General features: G+C 39.7%; 1 protein-coding gene across 28 annotated transcripts in view; it reads left to right on the plus strand.

The window, feature by feature from the left end:
• The window catches only part of EHBP1 (EH domain binding protein 1), a 283064-nt gene that overhangs the window by 162927 nt on the left and 104708 nt on the right, over positions 1 to 15429 (plus strand). For all 28 annotated transcript variants that reach the window (XM_068940596.1, XM_068940595.1, XM_068940601.1 and 25 more), the window contains 2 exons: positions 2276 to 2528; positions 8939 to 9125. In XM_068940596.1, the coding sequence (XP_068796697.1) occupies positions 2276 to 2528; positions 8939 to 9125 (440 nt within the window). The remainder of the gene's footprint in view (positions 1 to 2275; positions 2529 to 8938; positions 9126 to 15429) is intronic.

The raw sequence follows: 15429 nt of genomic DNA on the forward strand, positions 1-15429 counted from the left end.
GACATACTGTAAATACACCCCCTGGGCTATTCTGCAGTAGTTTATGTGCCCATCTGCTAAGACACAGCTGAAGCTTTTTTGTGATCTCTCTCTACCTTCCTTTCCTCCCATTTCAGTGCAGCGCCTTGTTTACACTTATTTCACTCTCCTTTTTGGCTGCAATTTTTGACTTCAAGCAGTGTTAACTGCATTCTGACATTGACGTTTAATATAACAACTTACAGTATACATAAGAGATAAGTGTAAGTACTGTATATGTTGCTTCTTTAATACTAAGTTGCATCGGGTTGCTGAAGGAATTAAGAAATTGCAAACCTCACCTGGAATTAAAGGACCTTTTTACTGTAATTTTCTGAATAACCACTGCAGGGAAATCCCACAGATACAAGCACTGTGCGTAGTCATGAATGCGTCTGCTGGTTAGAACCTGTAGTATTCTTTGGCAAAGAGCAATTTTATTTTGTTTCACCCTGTTGAGCTCACTCTCAATCCCAGACGAGTGATTTACCTCTCAAGTGTTCACGTTGTGTTTAAGGAAGATTTTGATTATTTTATTTTTTTTATTCCAGTCAATCCCTTTTTGTTTCTGACTTTCTTACTGTTGAGTAATGATCCATCATTTTAGAAACAGACCGTTTAGAAATAGTATAAAAGAGAACGTGTTGACATAGTCTTTGCAATTCAAACGTGAAGAAGAAAAAGACGAAAGAAGCTAGAAATCCACGGTCCTGCCTAAAAGGAAATCTTTCTAGTCCCTGGTAGCTCTCAGCTGTTAGCAGGAGGACAAAGGTCTTCCCTGCTCTGAGAACTTGCCCTGGGGCTGTGACTGGAGACTAGTCCGTGGCATAGATGGGTAACGCTGCTCCTTGCAGCTGTGGACCATATTGATGCTCAACTGTGAGGGGCTCCTGTGCAAATTGCAGATGATAGTAGCTCACGCTACTTGTGGCAGGGTTTTCGATCACCTTGGCTATGCTAACGGCTATGCTAATGCCCTGGAGACAGGGTGTACTGGAAGTTTACTTACAGGGAATATCTACGTTTTCTGTCGGTTCACCAGGTTTAGCAACTAAGCGCCTCATCCGTCCAAGATCAAGCGACTGTAGTGCTGTTTCTTTTGCCGCTCCTTCCATTTCTGGGTTGTTTGACTAGACTTTTTGTCATCTCAAATGTTTGTTTAGTGATGAGCACTCTTGGAACTTCATCTTTTTCTTCTTATAGAGCCATGCTACAAATAACATTTAATGGTGGGTTTTTTTTGTTTTTTTTTTTTTACAGCTAAAAGGTATGTTTTGGTCAATCTAGTAACCATAATTCTGAAAAAAGAAAATTAGTTGTCATTAAAAAGAAAATGGGTGTGGTTATTGAAAACTAACTTTGAATACCACTAACTAAAGTTCCTATTTGCATAAATTTTGAATGCACCTCAGAGGAAATATTAAACGGCGCTTTTGGTCATTTGCTGCTGCAGGAAGTGTAAGATTAGTCTTCCTAAGTGTCATTGTGAAAAATGTTATATTGCTGTATGAGGATTTGTATTGTTCGATATCCAGTAACCATTTGCTTTTGTGTAATGTTCTTTCTGTAGTGTCTGTTACTCTGCAGAACTGCATGGAGCTCCAGGTTGCTAATAACTTTTTGCTCTGCAGCTCAAATAATAGATGAGTCATTTGATTATCTGTCCCTTTAGGGTTAATTTAAATTCATTTTTACTGGGAAACTATGTATTGTTACCCAGAACAGTTAACAGTGAAAATATGTGTGTTTTGAAATGTAATTACTGATCACACCTAATAACTGATTTTAGTTCAGTCTTTTTAAGAAATGAAAAGAGCACCTACTCGCTATCACCATTCTTTAATATCCAGTAAAAGTCATTTTATTATAAAATATAGGATATCTTTTTTCTTTATAAAAAGCTCAAATGAATAATTAAGGACGTTTTGTTAGGATACAAATTGGCTAATAGGTTGGAAAAATGTTTTAAAACATCTGTTGTGATTCCATTGATATGATGAGGACTAATAACTAATGTGATTGAAAGAGCTTTGGTAAGTGAGAAAATTAAACCTATTCAATATACCCCAGATGAAATGACCTCCTTTTGGAAGGCCTTTTTTTGAATAAACAAGGTATTGCTGTAAATAAATAAAGCATGAAAATTCATTTGAGACCAAGACTCTATGTATTGAGAATTATGAAGCAAACCTTTTCATAAGCCTTTAAAACATAAAGATCTGATAAAATGGTTTCAAACTTTTTCTGTGTTTTCTAGAACCGGACACTGAAATAGCTTCATCTTCAAAGCCGGAAGAAAGTTTCTATGCTGACAGTTACAATCCCTTTAAAGATGATGATGCCCCAGAGTACTTGAACCCATTTGATGAGCCAGATCCTGAGCCAGAAACTTTTGTAACCATAAGAGATTCTCCTCCACAACCTGCAAAAAGGAAGAACGTCAGACCAGTGGATATGAGCAAATACCTCTATGCAGATACCTCCAAAGCTGAAGAGGAAGAGCTAGATGAGTAAGTATGATTCTTGATCTTTCAGCAATCTTGGAAGCATTAGTGGGATCCCTGGCTTAATCTTGAGGTGTATTAGGTTCAGCCATGGTGATCCTTAATCACCTCCTCAGGACAGACTGATCTTCAGCTCAGCAGCAGGAAATCCCATAACTCCAAGTCATGCTGTTCAGCTGTACAGCTGAACGTGATCAGTTAGGAAACTTTTCTTTGCCTCCTTGATAGCAAATTACTTGATAGGGAACAAATCTGTGTACCTTTGTGACACTTCTTGCCCTGCAGTTGCATGTAAGCTAAAAAGGAAGGTGCAACAGAGCTTGATCCTTCCTGTCTTTTTGTCATTATTTCTTACCATATAAAATAAGAAATTCTGTTATTGAAAACAGAAGGTCTTTTTAGATGAGTGCAGTATGTATAAAAGAAGAGCTTTGTGTGGTCCGTACAGCACATTTTTGGGAGTCTCGTAAAACTGCGTCTCCCTATGGGAAAGATGACACCAGTTAAGAAACTTCCTTAAGTTGTTTCTTTTATCATAAACTTGTGTAAACGAGCTCTGGCTGCCTTGTATTATAGTAAAGAAGCCCAACAAGGAGTGAGAGCTTTCTGCAATAGCTGTGCAGCTTGGGAGGTTTGAAGGTGTACTTGCTTGTTTGTGGTTATTAGTCAGCAACCACACCACTCATGAGACAGTTTATGGTTATTACACAGGAGCAATTTTACAGACAACAACTGTAATTAACTTTTAGTTTTAAAGTACTTAATGAGATTTATCATGGCATGACATTTGCGTTGCTTTAATATTTAATATTAATACGGGTGTCATATCATCATCTTCGTGTTTGCTCTGTTTATAGCTGTGTTCTAGGAAGTTGAAGAATTCCCATGCATGCTAATAGAAATGTATAAAGGACGCTGCAGGGTTTTTTCCTTTTCAAGTTCTGTGGCCGCGGATTTGTTGATGATGATGTTTGTTCTGTGGAAAAAACGGGCATTAGGGAATGATTTCTGTGCCAGCTCCATTCATCAGGGGACCGTCTGAACAAACAGCGTTGGCTGCTGTATCTTCAGACCACAGTGCGATTGCGCTGTTGATGGTCGCAGCCAGGCATCCCTGATCAATCACTGATCGGCACAGTCTGCAGGGAGAAATTATATGTATACTTTACACCTGCAAAGATATGAGTATAGAGAACAGCAAAAACCGAGGAGAAAAGCAGAAGGAGCAAAAGCTACATGGATGGGCAAGTGAAGAATTGTCTGTTTTATATTCTCATTTCCACACAAACTAATCTGTGCCAGATGAGCTTGCAGCAGTGTCCTAAAGGGCAGCCTGTTTTTTCCTGTGCATGGGACTATAGATTTCACTAGCTCTTTGTTACAACAGCCTCCTTTGGATTTTTGTCATCTTACTTGTTTTATGCTTTTTACATGGGTAAAAATTAAACTGCTTGTAGATGGATTCTACTTAAAGGTGGTCTATGATTTCATTTATGATGGCATCGTCCCGCGAGAAGATGGAAGGATAAGATGTCAAACAGCACTGTAAAATAGTTTTCTACATCCGACATCGTTTTTTTTATATTCTGACCCCTAAATAGATACCCCTCCCCAATGTCCTCACAGGTTACAGGAGTGTCATGTCATAGAAAAAGACAAGGAGACAATTTGTTAAGTATGTTGGATAGAAGAGTGGCAAGGATAACCTTTCAATCTCTATACTCTCCTGGAAGAAAAAATGTAATAGTACAACACCAGTTTAGGAATACAGGACTATATCACGCCTACAAGCACTATTATTCCTTGCCTTATGGCAATAATTTCAGACTTTTCAGTAGGAAGTTTCTCCTAAGGGTATGTATGATACAATGAGCACAAAAGGGAAGATTTTTCAATGGCAGTGCCAGTTAGTAGTTTGTGTGCGCCCTGCATCACGAGGGTTTATGTCCAGAGGTGTTTTGTTTCTGAGCTAATGTGAATATTGATGCTTATATTATCTACATAAGTGGCTAATCTTTTTCCAAATCCTATTAAAGCCCAGGCTTTAGTGTCAATTTATGGCAGAGTGTTCCACAAGCAAATAAGGTATTGTATGGAATGTGTTTCCTTTAATTGATTGCAAGTAAGTTACCTTTCAGATTTGTTACCCAGCCCCTTCTGTTGGCTTATGAAAACAACAATTAAATGTAGTGTCTGATTTATCTACCATAAACCATTTGTTGTTTTATGTGTCTCTAGCATATTCACCATTACTTGTCACTTGTCTGAATTAAACGGTGCTAACTTTTTCAATCTCTCTTCACGCAGCAATCTCTTCATGTCTGTAATTATTTTCATCGCACGTCTCTGGACCCTCTTATTTCTTCTACTATATATCTATTTTAAGATGTGTTGACTTGCCTTGGCCTGAGCAGTGCGGTCAAGACATGGTTGAACAACTGAGTCATATCACAGCGCTAAAAAACTTCCATATTCTTTTCAACCTCACTCCTAACATCTTATATTTTGATTTTTGTTCTTGTAACTTGGTTTGGGTTTTTCATCCTTTTTGGCTACTGCTGGGCCAGTGCTTTCCCCAGGAGTGGTTTGAACCTGACAGATGGGAGGCCTGAGGAATAGAAGGCTCCTGAAGGACGTGTACCAAATCTCAGGAAATACAGTGTATTTTATCCATGCAACTTAAAGGTTTTGTTGGAGTTTGGCTAATTTACCACTTGGCATTCTCTTCTTCTACTTGGGGTGGAATGGGAGGATGTGTCCTGGGAGTATGGACACAGCACTTGAAACCAGCACTCGCCTTTTTTCACTTTGGCAAGTGGCTAGTTCTGATTGTGCCCTTGGAACTGGCAAAAAGCGCCCCAAGGCCTGAACTCTGATTCCAGTTTTGTAACAAACTCTTTGTAATCTTGGAAAAGATACTTATCCTCACTGTGCCTCTGTGAAGGATTTACCTTAGGTAATTGGCTTAATTGAAACATATTTCAGTAGTGGTTGTGAAGATAACATGAGATTTCACAACATGCATAAGCAAAGCATAATGTTACAAGCATAAGTGCAATAAGGCATTGCATGGTAGAGATGGACTTAGATGTTCATTACATATATTCTGCTGTAAAACTGCTCTCTCAGAACATATTTCCTCTGGCTAAATTCTCATATCGGGTGAGAGATAAGGAACACATTTTCCTTTTATTAGTTTGGGCATTGAAAAGTTACAGTAAAATTCTGCTTTTGCTGCCTTCTTTTTTTTTTTTTTTTTAATTTGTACAGTAAAATCAAAATGTCAGGTGACTTAATAACGTTAAATTAAAATGTTAGGTAACTATCTGTAAAGAAGAGATTGCTGTGCTAAATTGAGTTTAATCACTTGCACATAGCACAGTTCACAGCTACTTTAAATCTAATGCTTTCAACCTTAGTATTTCTGGTAATATAGCCTGTTCTTTCAACCCTGGCACACTGACAGCTTTGTTTTGACTCCTCAATAAAGCGATGATTTTTTTTCCATTTAACCAGCAATGAGCATCCAAAGCATTTTTAAATTGGTCAAAATAAAACTTACTTTCAGATATTGTTTGGCTCTGTAGCTTCTTATCTCATTAATCATTGCATGGGTTGGAGTAATGTTTTCTAGTTGGAAAGACCGTCTAGTTGCCATTTATTGAAGTCGACTGTTGTAAAAGAAGGCACAAGCCACCACGCTGCCAGCGACTGCTTAATGCTATGTAGTTAGTCAGGTTTTTTAATTTTGTAGTGGACAGTCTGGTATCTCTTTAGGTAAATCCAATTAAATACCACCATTGAAGCAAAAAGCGTGTGAGCTAGGTTCAGAAAAGAGTGCGTTAATATTTTTCAGCTAAGGCTTTTTTCCACCAGACTTTTCCCGTGTTTTATGCCGCACACAGCTGCGTGGAAGTCTGCAGACCAAACTTTGCTACATGTATCTCACACCACTGACTTCAAAACTTGGATTTACAGTGTCTTCTCCTAGGGAGAACTGGGGGGGGGGAGCTTTTGTCTGTGTCAAACTGAATTTTTTAAAAATCTTTTTTCAATATTCAGGATTCCAGGAAGTTTGTAAGACCAATTAAGAGGTGAAAAGGGGAAAGTGAAAAACAACATACGTGTTCTGCCCGGACTGTGATCAAAATGTGAAGGTTTAGCCTAGCTCGACAGCACAATCTCCTTTCGGAAAAAAGCCACTACCTCGTCCCTTTATAGCGCTTTCTTCTGATAAACGTAGTACGCTACACTTGTTTAGGGTTACACCCACAGCAGAGAGAATTTTGGAGCATAAGTATTTAAAACACAGCTCCTCGAAACTTTTATGCTCTCGTAGGTCTGAACCTCTCTCACAACAAATTCATGTTAGCGCCTTGCAAATGTGCTCCGCTCCTTCAGGGGTGGGCAGGCTGCGCGGGTCACTGCTGCAGGACGTCCTGCGCCTCCTGGCTCTTCGTGCAGCACGAAAGAGCCCTTTGTGCTCTCCCATCGCATGTGGTGTTCTTCACCCTTTATCTCTTTTATCTTTATTTTCACCTCCCTTTGAACTTGCCAGAGTCTGGAGACATCTGAGCTAGGTTGTCAGCTAAATTAGAGCTACTGACAGCACCGTACGAGTTGTCTGCTCCAGCCTGAATGCCCTCCTTTTTCCACCGCCCTGCCTGGAAAACACCCATCCGTTTCCCTTCAGCTCGTTAGTTGGATATTGCCCTTAGCTCTGATTGCACTGGGAGCTTTGCATTTGATGGGCAGCAAAGTGGGAACACCTGAAAGTTGCCTTCAGTCAGCAGATGAGTTATTTTAGTGTTAGTCTTTCCTTTCACTTCAGTATCTAGATTTAGATCTCTTTCTCTATAATAAGCAGCGGCAGATTCTCGGAAACGTCTGGAGGTTTTATGTCAGGCTTTCTCTTACGTGCTTCAGTAAGCTCTGCCTTTCAGAAGTAGCCTTGTTTTCTGCAGTGTGACATATTAATTGCTTTCTTCTACTCAGTGAACAGAGGACAGGGGCAAACTGTATTAACATAAACCCTAAGATCAGTCCATGAAACTGAAAGTGATATTTTCATACTTAAAGTGTGCAAAACTGAGAAAAATTGTTAGTATTGTGTGAAAGGAACCTGGAAGAATAGCTAATCTTTTCATTTGTGCCCAAATTGTACTTAGTTTCTTAAAAACAGCGTGTACTAGGTTGCCTCTCTTATCCTGAGAGGAAATCTGTAATGGGTATAGCAAGGTAGGCTCTCGCCCCGGGTTGTACGCGTTACTGTTTCCGTCTGGAATTGAATTCAAGGTCCTGGGCTTATTTGCTCTGATTAGTTACACTTTATAGAAGCGTATGCAGACAGGTCTTTGGGAGTTTGCAGTGACTTCATTGCGTAAAGGTACTTCAGCAGATGCATGAAACACATATCTTGCAGGGAGAGCGTGGAATAGAAAGGGACGTACTAACATATCAGATAGTTTTGTCAGTAACGGTCCATTTTCAGGACAGATTGGGAAAACGGGGAAAATTAAGTTTATTCGTAAAATTGTTTTGCCACAAAGAAGGTTCCTGCAAGTATTCTTAGCGGGACAAAAAATTTCTGTCTAAGTGCATAGTAGAAGCCGTTGTGCCACATACAGTGAGTATCAACTGGTGGCATCAAACTAACAGATGAAATTTTGAAAAGCTAAGGAAGCATTCATTTAGGGGGAGCAAATGTAGAGTTGGAACGTGAATGCCCAAGTTAAGGATAATAAGCCTTTGGAGTGCATCCATTTTATAAGACGTTTACTGTGTTTCTTAAAAACTGTTAAGTTATAAGAAGCGTTTTCAAATAAGACAGATTACAACCACTGGTGCCTACAGAGAGGTTGTTGTTTTCTTAACACTGTTCTCTTATCCAAAGGGTGTTTTGAAATGATTATTTGCTGCAGAGATTAAAATATACTTGACACGAATTGCATACCTAGTGAGGCCAAAATTTTCAGACTCGACTGGCTTAGAATGAGGCTTCTAAAGCCGTGTTTAAGTATGCAAGTAAAAGTGGCCTGATTGTCAACGTTTGTTTATGTCACAGGCAGCAACTTCACTCAAATCTGTTGATACTGAGCACACCTGTAAATCCGAGCGCTCTTACTTAGGTAGCCTTGTATATTTGAAGAGTTAGCTTTAACTAATTTATAAAATGTTTATAATTTATATCAATTATAATAATAGGTAACATTTATAACAAGCCCTAATGTGGTTTTAACTATGGTAGCTCGCTTATCAAACATATGGAAAAGTAGCATTTCAAAGCATGTAAAAGCAAAACTTTTTCTTATATGGAGTAATAAATGCATTTTAGTCATCAGCTCCTCCAAACAAATATTATTTTCATTTTGAATTTCAAGGAGATAGCAAATAAATGTTTCCCTTCTTTTAATTAGATCAAATCCATTTTATGAACCAAAATCAAGCCCCGCTTTAATTAAAGTTGCTCCACTGCAAGAACCAGAGAAGAAGATGAAAAGAAAGGCTCCTGAACCACCAAACCTCTTGCCAAAGACAGAGACAGGAATGAGTGAGAACATGTCAGCTGTTCCTGCATCAAAGGAGCTTTCTTCTTCTCCCAAGGTAGGTTTTTCATACCAAAATTTTGTCTTTATTATTGAAGCTACCAATATGTGTATTGTAGACTTCCTATTTATTTCTGCAGACCTTCTTAAAAGCTTTGCTTATACTTAATAAGGTGTCAGCTCATCTCTATTCACTTACTGGCTCATAGGGAGAGGGCAGCAGTAGGAGCTTGTATTTTTTCTTTAAGGATTTAATGACAACAGTATCAGCAACTGCAGTCTCAAAGAAGAGAGTCTTCTAGTAACAAATGTGGCAGGACAGCTGGATATACCATTGAGACGGAAGAAAATCATGCTGTACAATACTTTGTCTTGATCTATTGTAATGTGACTAAGCCTTGCCCCTGTTGAAGAGCCTGTCTCCACATTTCTGTTGTAAATCTGGGTTTTAAGAGCTTAGTACTTGATACTACTTATTTGTGGTAGGATTTATATTTGTCCAGTTCCATAGTTATGTGGAAGTACTTTTAAAAAAGTCACGGCCTACTTTAAATCAGATTAACAATTTTTTAGGAATATCTAGACTAAGCATACATATATATGCACATACATCTGCTTCTCAAACTGAAAATATGAATTAACTTTTGTTGAAGAGGGCGATGTGCAGAGCAGGTATTTCAGGATGCAACAGCTCACTTTTGTCAGTATGAGTTACAACTTCAGCATTTCAGCAGGTAGCACCCCTTGTGCATTTTTAAACAAGTCAAGCATTTAATAGTGTGTGTTAATGGGACCTTTGCAAAAAACAAATCTGGTATATGCTTACTGCTCCTTTCCAAGGATAGGAAGCCGAGGACAGAAAGCTTCCTTTCCAGAACAACTTAAGCATATTGTCATGTGTTTTGCCATGTATTGGAGCTGCCATACGTTAATTTAAGAACTGAATGAAACTGCTTGTCATACCTATCATTTTGTTGGGTAATTAGTGAGATAGATTGCTGACGTGTCCTTATCCCCCTCGGCTCTGATCTTACTGATGTTTTAGTGCTCAGGGTAAAGACCAGAAACGAGAAACCTAATCTGTCTCTCCTCATAGCAAAATAAAACAACACTGAGAAGTCCACAAGCTCAATTCGTAGGTTGTTCTTAATATGCAAAACCACAACTAGGGAAATACTAAATCGAAGTATAGTGGTTTTATAACGCACTGAGATGGGATTGGATCCCATTTGCTAGGGTTTTTATTTGAAGATTTTTGCATATTACTTGATTTCTGGTGGAGTCTGGCCCTCAGGTCAAAGCAAAGTGGTCAAAGTAAAACAATCTAGTATTACCAGGCAGAGAGAAGATATCTGTATAAGAGCTTTGGCAGAGATCTTATCCGTCCATTTGATGGAAGACGTGCCCTCTTTGCTCGTTGTTTGAAAGTTTATTTTGCAGGTCTGCATCCAAAGAAATACATCCCTCAGCTTTATTTCGTACCTTTGTGGTGCTGAGATAATGTATTACTGCGGGGTTAGGTTGCTGCTGGTTTTGTCTACCTGAGACTGAGTTCTAGGTTGTCTGGAAGCTGGAACTGATTAAGAAAAGGTGCAGGATCCAACTTGCTGAGAAGAGTGTGTTATTGGGAACACAAGCAAGTAAGTTCTGCTGTTTTGCAGGGTGGTAGTTTCCTAATACTTGGTGCGTGCCGACTTGCAGCCCACCTCGCTGCCCCAGAGTGTCTATCTTTTACAGGCTTTTGGAGGATGTGAGACCATTAAGGAAGGTTCCAAGGCTGGTACCGTGTCCTGGTTTGTTATGTTACAGCTAGAGTGGAAGGTTTGGCTGACTGGGTGTATTAAAACGTTGTGCGATCGCTTACCACTCTGAGAGCGCAGTCTCTCCTGTGCTTGAGTTGTTTTGTTCTGAGCTGATCTAATAACTTTAGATCAAAAGCACTTTACTTGGAATGATTCCTGAAATTCAGAAAACTACTACGTTTTAAAAGAAAGGAAAATTAAACGATTTCCTCACACTGTAATACAAAATAGTGCTGAGATAGGGCTTGGGCTGTTGGCACAGCTTGTTTGTTTATTACTCAATAATAGAGACAATGTTTAGCAACGCTGAAAAACCTCCCATCAAAGGGTATGGGCACTAGGCAAACATTAACTTAGTACACACCCTTATGTGGGGGGAATAGTCCCACGAGGGTGAACTTAGGTAAATGGAGGTTAAGTAACTAAACTTAGTAAGTGAATTGTCCAGGTTTGCTGGGCACAGAAAGCCTTTGAGAGAACTGTGGACAGAACTGAAGTGTTCTGACATGTCCTAGTCCCTGTCTTGGTTATCATCCTAGGAACTGGTTGCAGAACAGAAATGCTAAGCCTTGCACTACGTGAACAGAGGATTAATGTTAGAACTTCAGATCTTCCTGAGAGTTCAAGGAAAAAGGCTCCAAAAATGCTGCTGCAGATTTTTCGAAGATCCTTTTTTCTTTACTGTGCTAATGTTGTTTATCACATTGCCTATATGCAGAAAATAAAAATGCTGTCAGTGCCATGTATTAATATTTGTAGATCTGGAAGATTATAAGGTGGAAATTGCTCCTGAAGAGATTATTTGATACATGACAGTTTCCTGCTCAAGAGATAGGTTCAAATGCTTGATATTGTGTTATCCTACAAAATAACACTTAGATTTTGAAAACAATAGTGAAGTTCTTAGTGATATAAATACAGATTTAAAAGTAGGGCAAGGAAGGATGATACTTTCCTAAGTATACACCCAAAAAACAAATCCAGAGGGTATGGCTGGACACCAAAGCTACTTTGTTCAGCGTTCAGCTACAGTGAGCCTTCTAGCCTTGGCACCCAGGATATAAGAACACTTTCACATAAATCCAGTTGTGTTTGCTGTTAAAATATTGTTGCCTGAATCCGGCACTTTACCATTACCCAAGGAGTGGTAGAAGGTGTTTCTAGCCCGAGGGATGTCTGACTTCCCACACTTTTTTTATTTTTTTATTTTTATTTTTTAGGTTTTCTTAATATATAGCAGCAATGTCTGTGGTAATGAGAGAGGAATAAAACAATGAATTTATAGCAGTCAGCAGTCTTGAACATGTCTCATTTGAGAATAGGCTTAAGCTAGTGCATGGATTGCAAGAGCATTCTTCTGAGGGAGTTTTATGAGCTAAAAACTGAATCCGATTGCTAGATTTCCCTGGAATCATATCCACATTTAATTACCCCTGTAGACACCACTGCAAATCAGGCTCCCCCTAGTTCTTTTGTTCAGAGATGTATGTTGTGCAGGATAATTCTGTGTAAAAATTTCATATAAAACTGGGCAGAACATTCCAGAAAACATGTTCTTAACTGGTGGTATTCAGCGTCATGCCTGGTATGTCCAAGAGAGAGATGGTACTGCAGGGTGGAGTCATCAGCTGATAGCAATTTTCAAGAGCTCAGTAATCAGTGAAGATAGAATATGAGACCAATAAATGGACATTAACTAAAGTAGCCATGAAAATGGTAGAAGTAGAGTTTGAAGCCAAGACTAGATGTTTTTGGGAGACTGACATAAAAACTTACCATCAAATAATTATAGGTGATTGTTGGACAGAAAGACAAGTAATGATGACAGATATGGACAGTATTTAACCTTTATTTTTTTCCTTGAAATACTTGTTCTCAAGCATATAGTGCACATATGCCTGAAGTTGGAGGGTGTCTGGCAATCCCTGCAAGCAGCCAAGGCAGACCAGAGTCCCATTTTCTCCGAGATGATGCTCTAGAATAATGATACTGTTGACAGTGATAGCCAGCACAGTATCTTCCACTCCTCCCAGGCTGGTCTTTAGCCTCTTTCCTCTCCGAAGACATTACCTCACCCGGTGCCTCCTTAGCATTCCATAACAGAATTCAGATGGGAGAAGAGAGGGCCAGTGAAGCTGTTTCTACCCGCCCCAAACTCGAGGGGTTTAGCCTACATTGGGTCGGCTGAGGCCATACGACTAGAGTAAGTTTAGACTGTTGGCCCTTTCATATTGATTCTGTGCAGAGGACACCTCTACTTCTCCAGCTGCTATAAGATCATCCCACTGGCTGGCTTCTCTTGGCCGTTTCCACCGTACCTCTCTATGCAATTGCTTACCTGACCCCTTTCAAGCGTCTACCTTGCACTGCTTCCCTGAGCAATCGGTTAACTGGAGTAGCAAACTCGTTCCAGGCCTCCGTAATGACTTCCCATTGAAGAGGCCCTTCTGATGGCCCAGTGATCCCCACATAAGCCTTCGTGGTGAGAAAGGGGCAGTTATCTGTCACAGATGATGCAGTGTGTAGCTCTCCCTAAAGGTCTAGGCACCTCTTGGCCAATAGTATTAGCTCAGCATTTGCTGTATCTGGGTTGGGAGGAAGTTTTGCTTTCGAATATTATTACATACACACATTATTAACGGAATACTTTAATTTTACCTGTCTTCCCTCCATGTTTTCTCTAAACCAATCCCAGTCATCAGAGAGAGCCTAAAAATTCAAAGTTTGAAAGCCTAGAATTATCACACAGTTAATCATCTTAAATGGCCGTGAAGGCTATGATGTGCTGTCTATGTTTAGACAAGTCTGACAAACAAACTGTGAAGCTGTAATTAAGCTCTGCAGTCATCAGTCTGCTACAGTGCTGTTAGGCTAAACTGAAGTGTTGTTGGGCTTGTTACCATCATGCATATCCTACTGTTCTCGACACGGTTAGATTACAAGGTTCTGCCGTTCACAGAGGTGGTGGAGACTTTACATTTCTTCTGCTTGCCCTTGACTTTTGGGGAAAAGGTGAACTACTTTGGAGTTCAAAAGATATTTTTATGTCAGTGATTCCCTTTTGTCAGAGCAGTGCATAGCATGCATATCTGCTTCCATCATTTCTTTAGTTGATTTAAAAGCATACATATCATTCAACTGGAAAATTTGGTCACAGTGCCTCTTATCATCCTGGGATTATGTTGAGTTTATTGGAAACGAGATCCAGGTATCACTCCAAGAGTCAGTAACTGTGTCTGTAGTGGAGAGGCTGAAGCAATGTGTTTCTGCAAAATCATGACTTTTACTGCCTCTGTTAGAATGAGGGAGTAGGAATGCTACTGCATTTACGTGGGAGGTGATGAATTATTTACTAGGACAGAGGAGGAAGCATAATCACCCTCGTGTGTAAAACAGATATCTTTAAGCGTTAAAAGAATATAGCTCCTGCGCTGGCTTGGTGTTATTCCTTCTTTGGAAGGATAGCATATGCCTTTTCCTTTAGGAAACCATTCTTCAGAAAAGGAATTTCCTGTTACAGGGTAATTTCAGCTTGTTGCCTGATTGCAACTAAGGCCCAGATCCCCTTGAAGGCTCATGAACATGAAGTCTCCAGGTTTCTGGATATTACTGTTGTCATTAAGCTACTGAAAGTCGCCAATCATGCTACATGTGGTGAATCCAGCTAGTTTTCACATGTCCTTTCTTCAGTCTCCACAATTTGGAAACCTGTGTTCATTGGTGCTATCAGACTAGTTGTCAGCCTGGACTTGGTGGCTCACGAAGAGCTCTCTCTCACAGTTTTCTGTTGGCTTCTCTGCAGTATCCCAGTAAATAAAAAGCCTGCACTCCAATCTTCGTGATAGCTTTGATGGTAAATGATCTTGTAAACAGACACAGAATTGCTGTCAGACCACAGGGACACTTTCTGAATCTGCCCTGGGTGTGTTTGGCCGGTTTTTGAGTTACACCCAGCAATTGGAGAAAGTATGTAGCACCGGGACAAGGTGATAAGTAGGCTTACATCTGTCCTATTAACGTATACACCATTTTCACTGTTGTGAAAGTCACGATGTTATTGATAGTCATGAAAACATAGGCCCTGATTTTGGTGCTTGTAGCCAAGAACTTCTGATGGCCTTTTATGTTGGCAGGAAAGGAGAATACACATTCACATCATAACCCAAAGCCAATAATAACACTTATGGTTGTCAGTGTCATTGTCTAAGCTCTGTCTTTCTTTTTTAAACTAATACGGATGTTTTGCATGCCCAGTGATAGTCTGCGCACCTATGCCAGGCAAGCTCTCAGGTTTAAGCTCTACTGAAACATGTAGGGAAAGTGGTGTGCTGTAATTAGAAATACAGGTTTTTTTCCTGCATCATGTGTAATAACCTATCTCCATCAGATATCCTTTGTAATTCATTGTGCATCTGCTACGCTTTTCAGTTCAGGCTGTTTTTCTGAAAGTGTTTTCTGTCTGATAGGCAGTTTATCCTTCAAACTGGCAGGTGTTCTAGCATGCAAGAATCACTTCCTTGCGAAAGAAAAGGAGTTCTCAGATGCTTTTCAGGGGGACAA

The sequence above is a fragment of the Struthio camelus genome, chromosome 3, assembly GCF_040807025.1.
Source record: "Struthio camelus isolate bStrCam1 chromosome 3, bStrCam1.hap1, whole genome shotgun sequence".
NCBI lineage: Eukaryota > Metazoa > Chordata > Aves > Struthioniformes > Struthionidae > Struthio > Struthio camelus.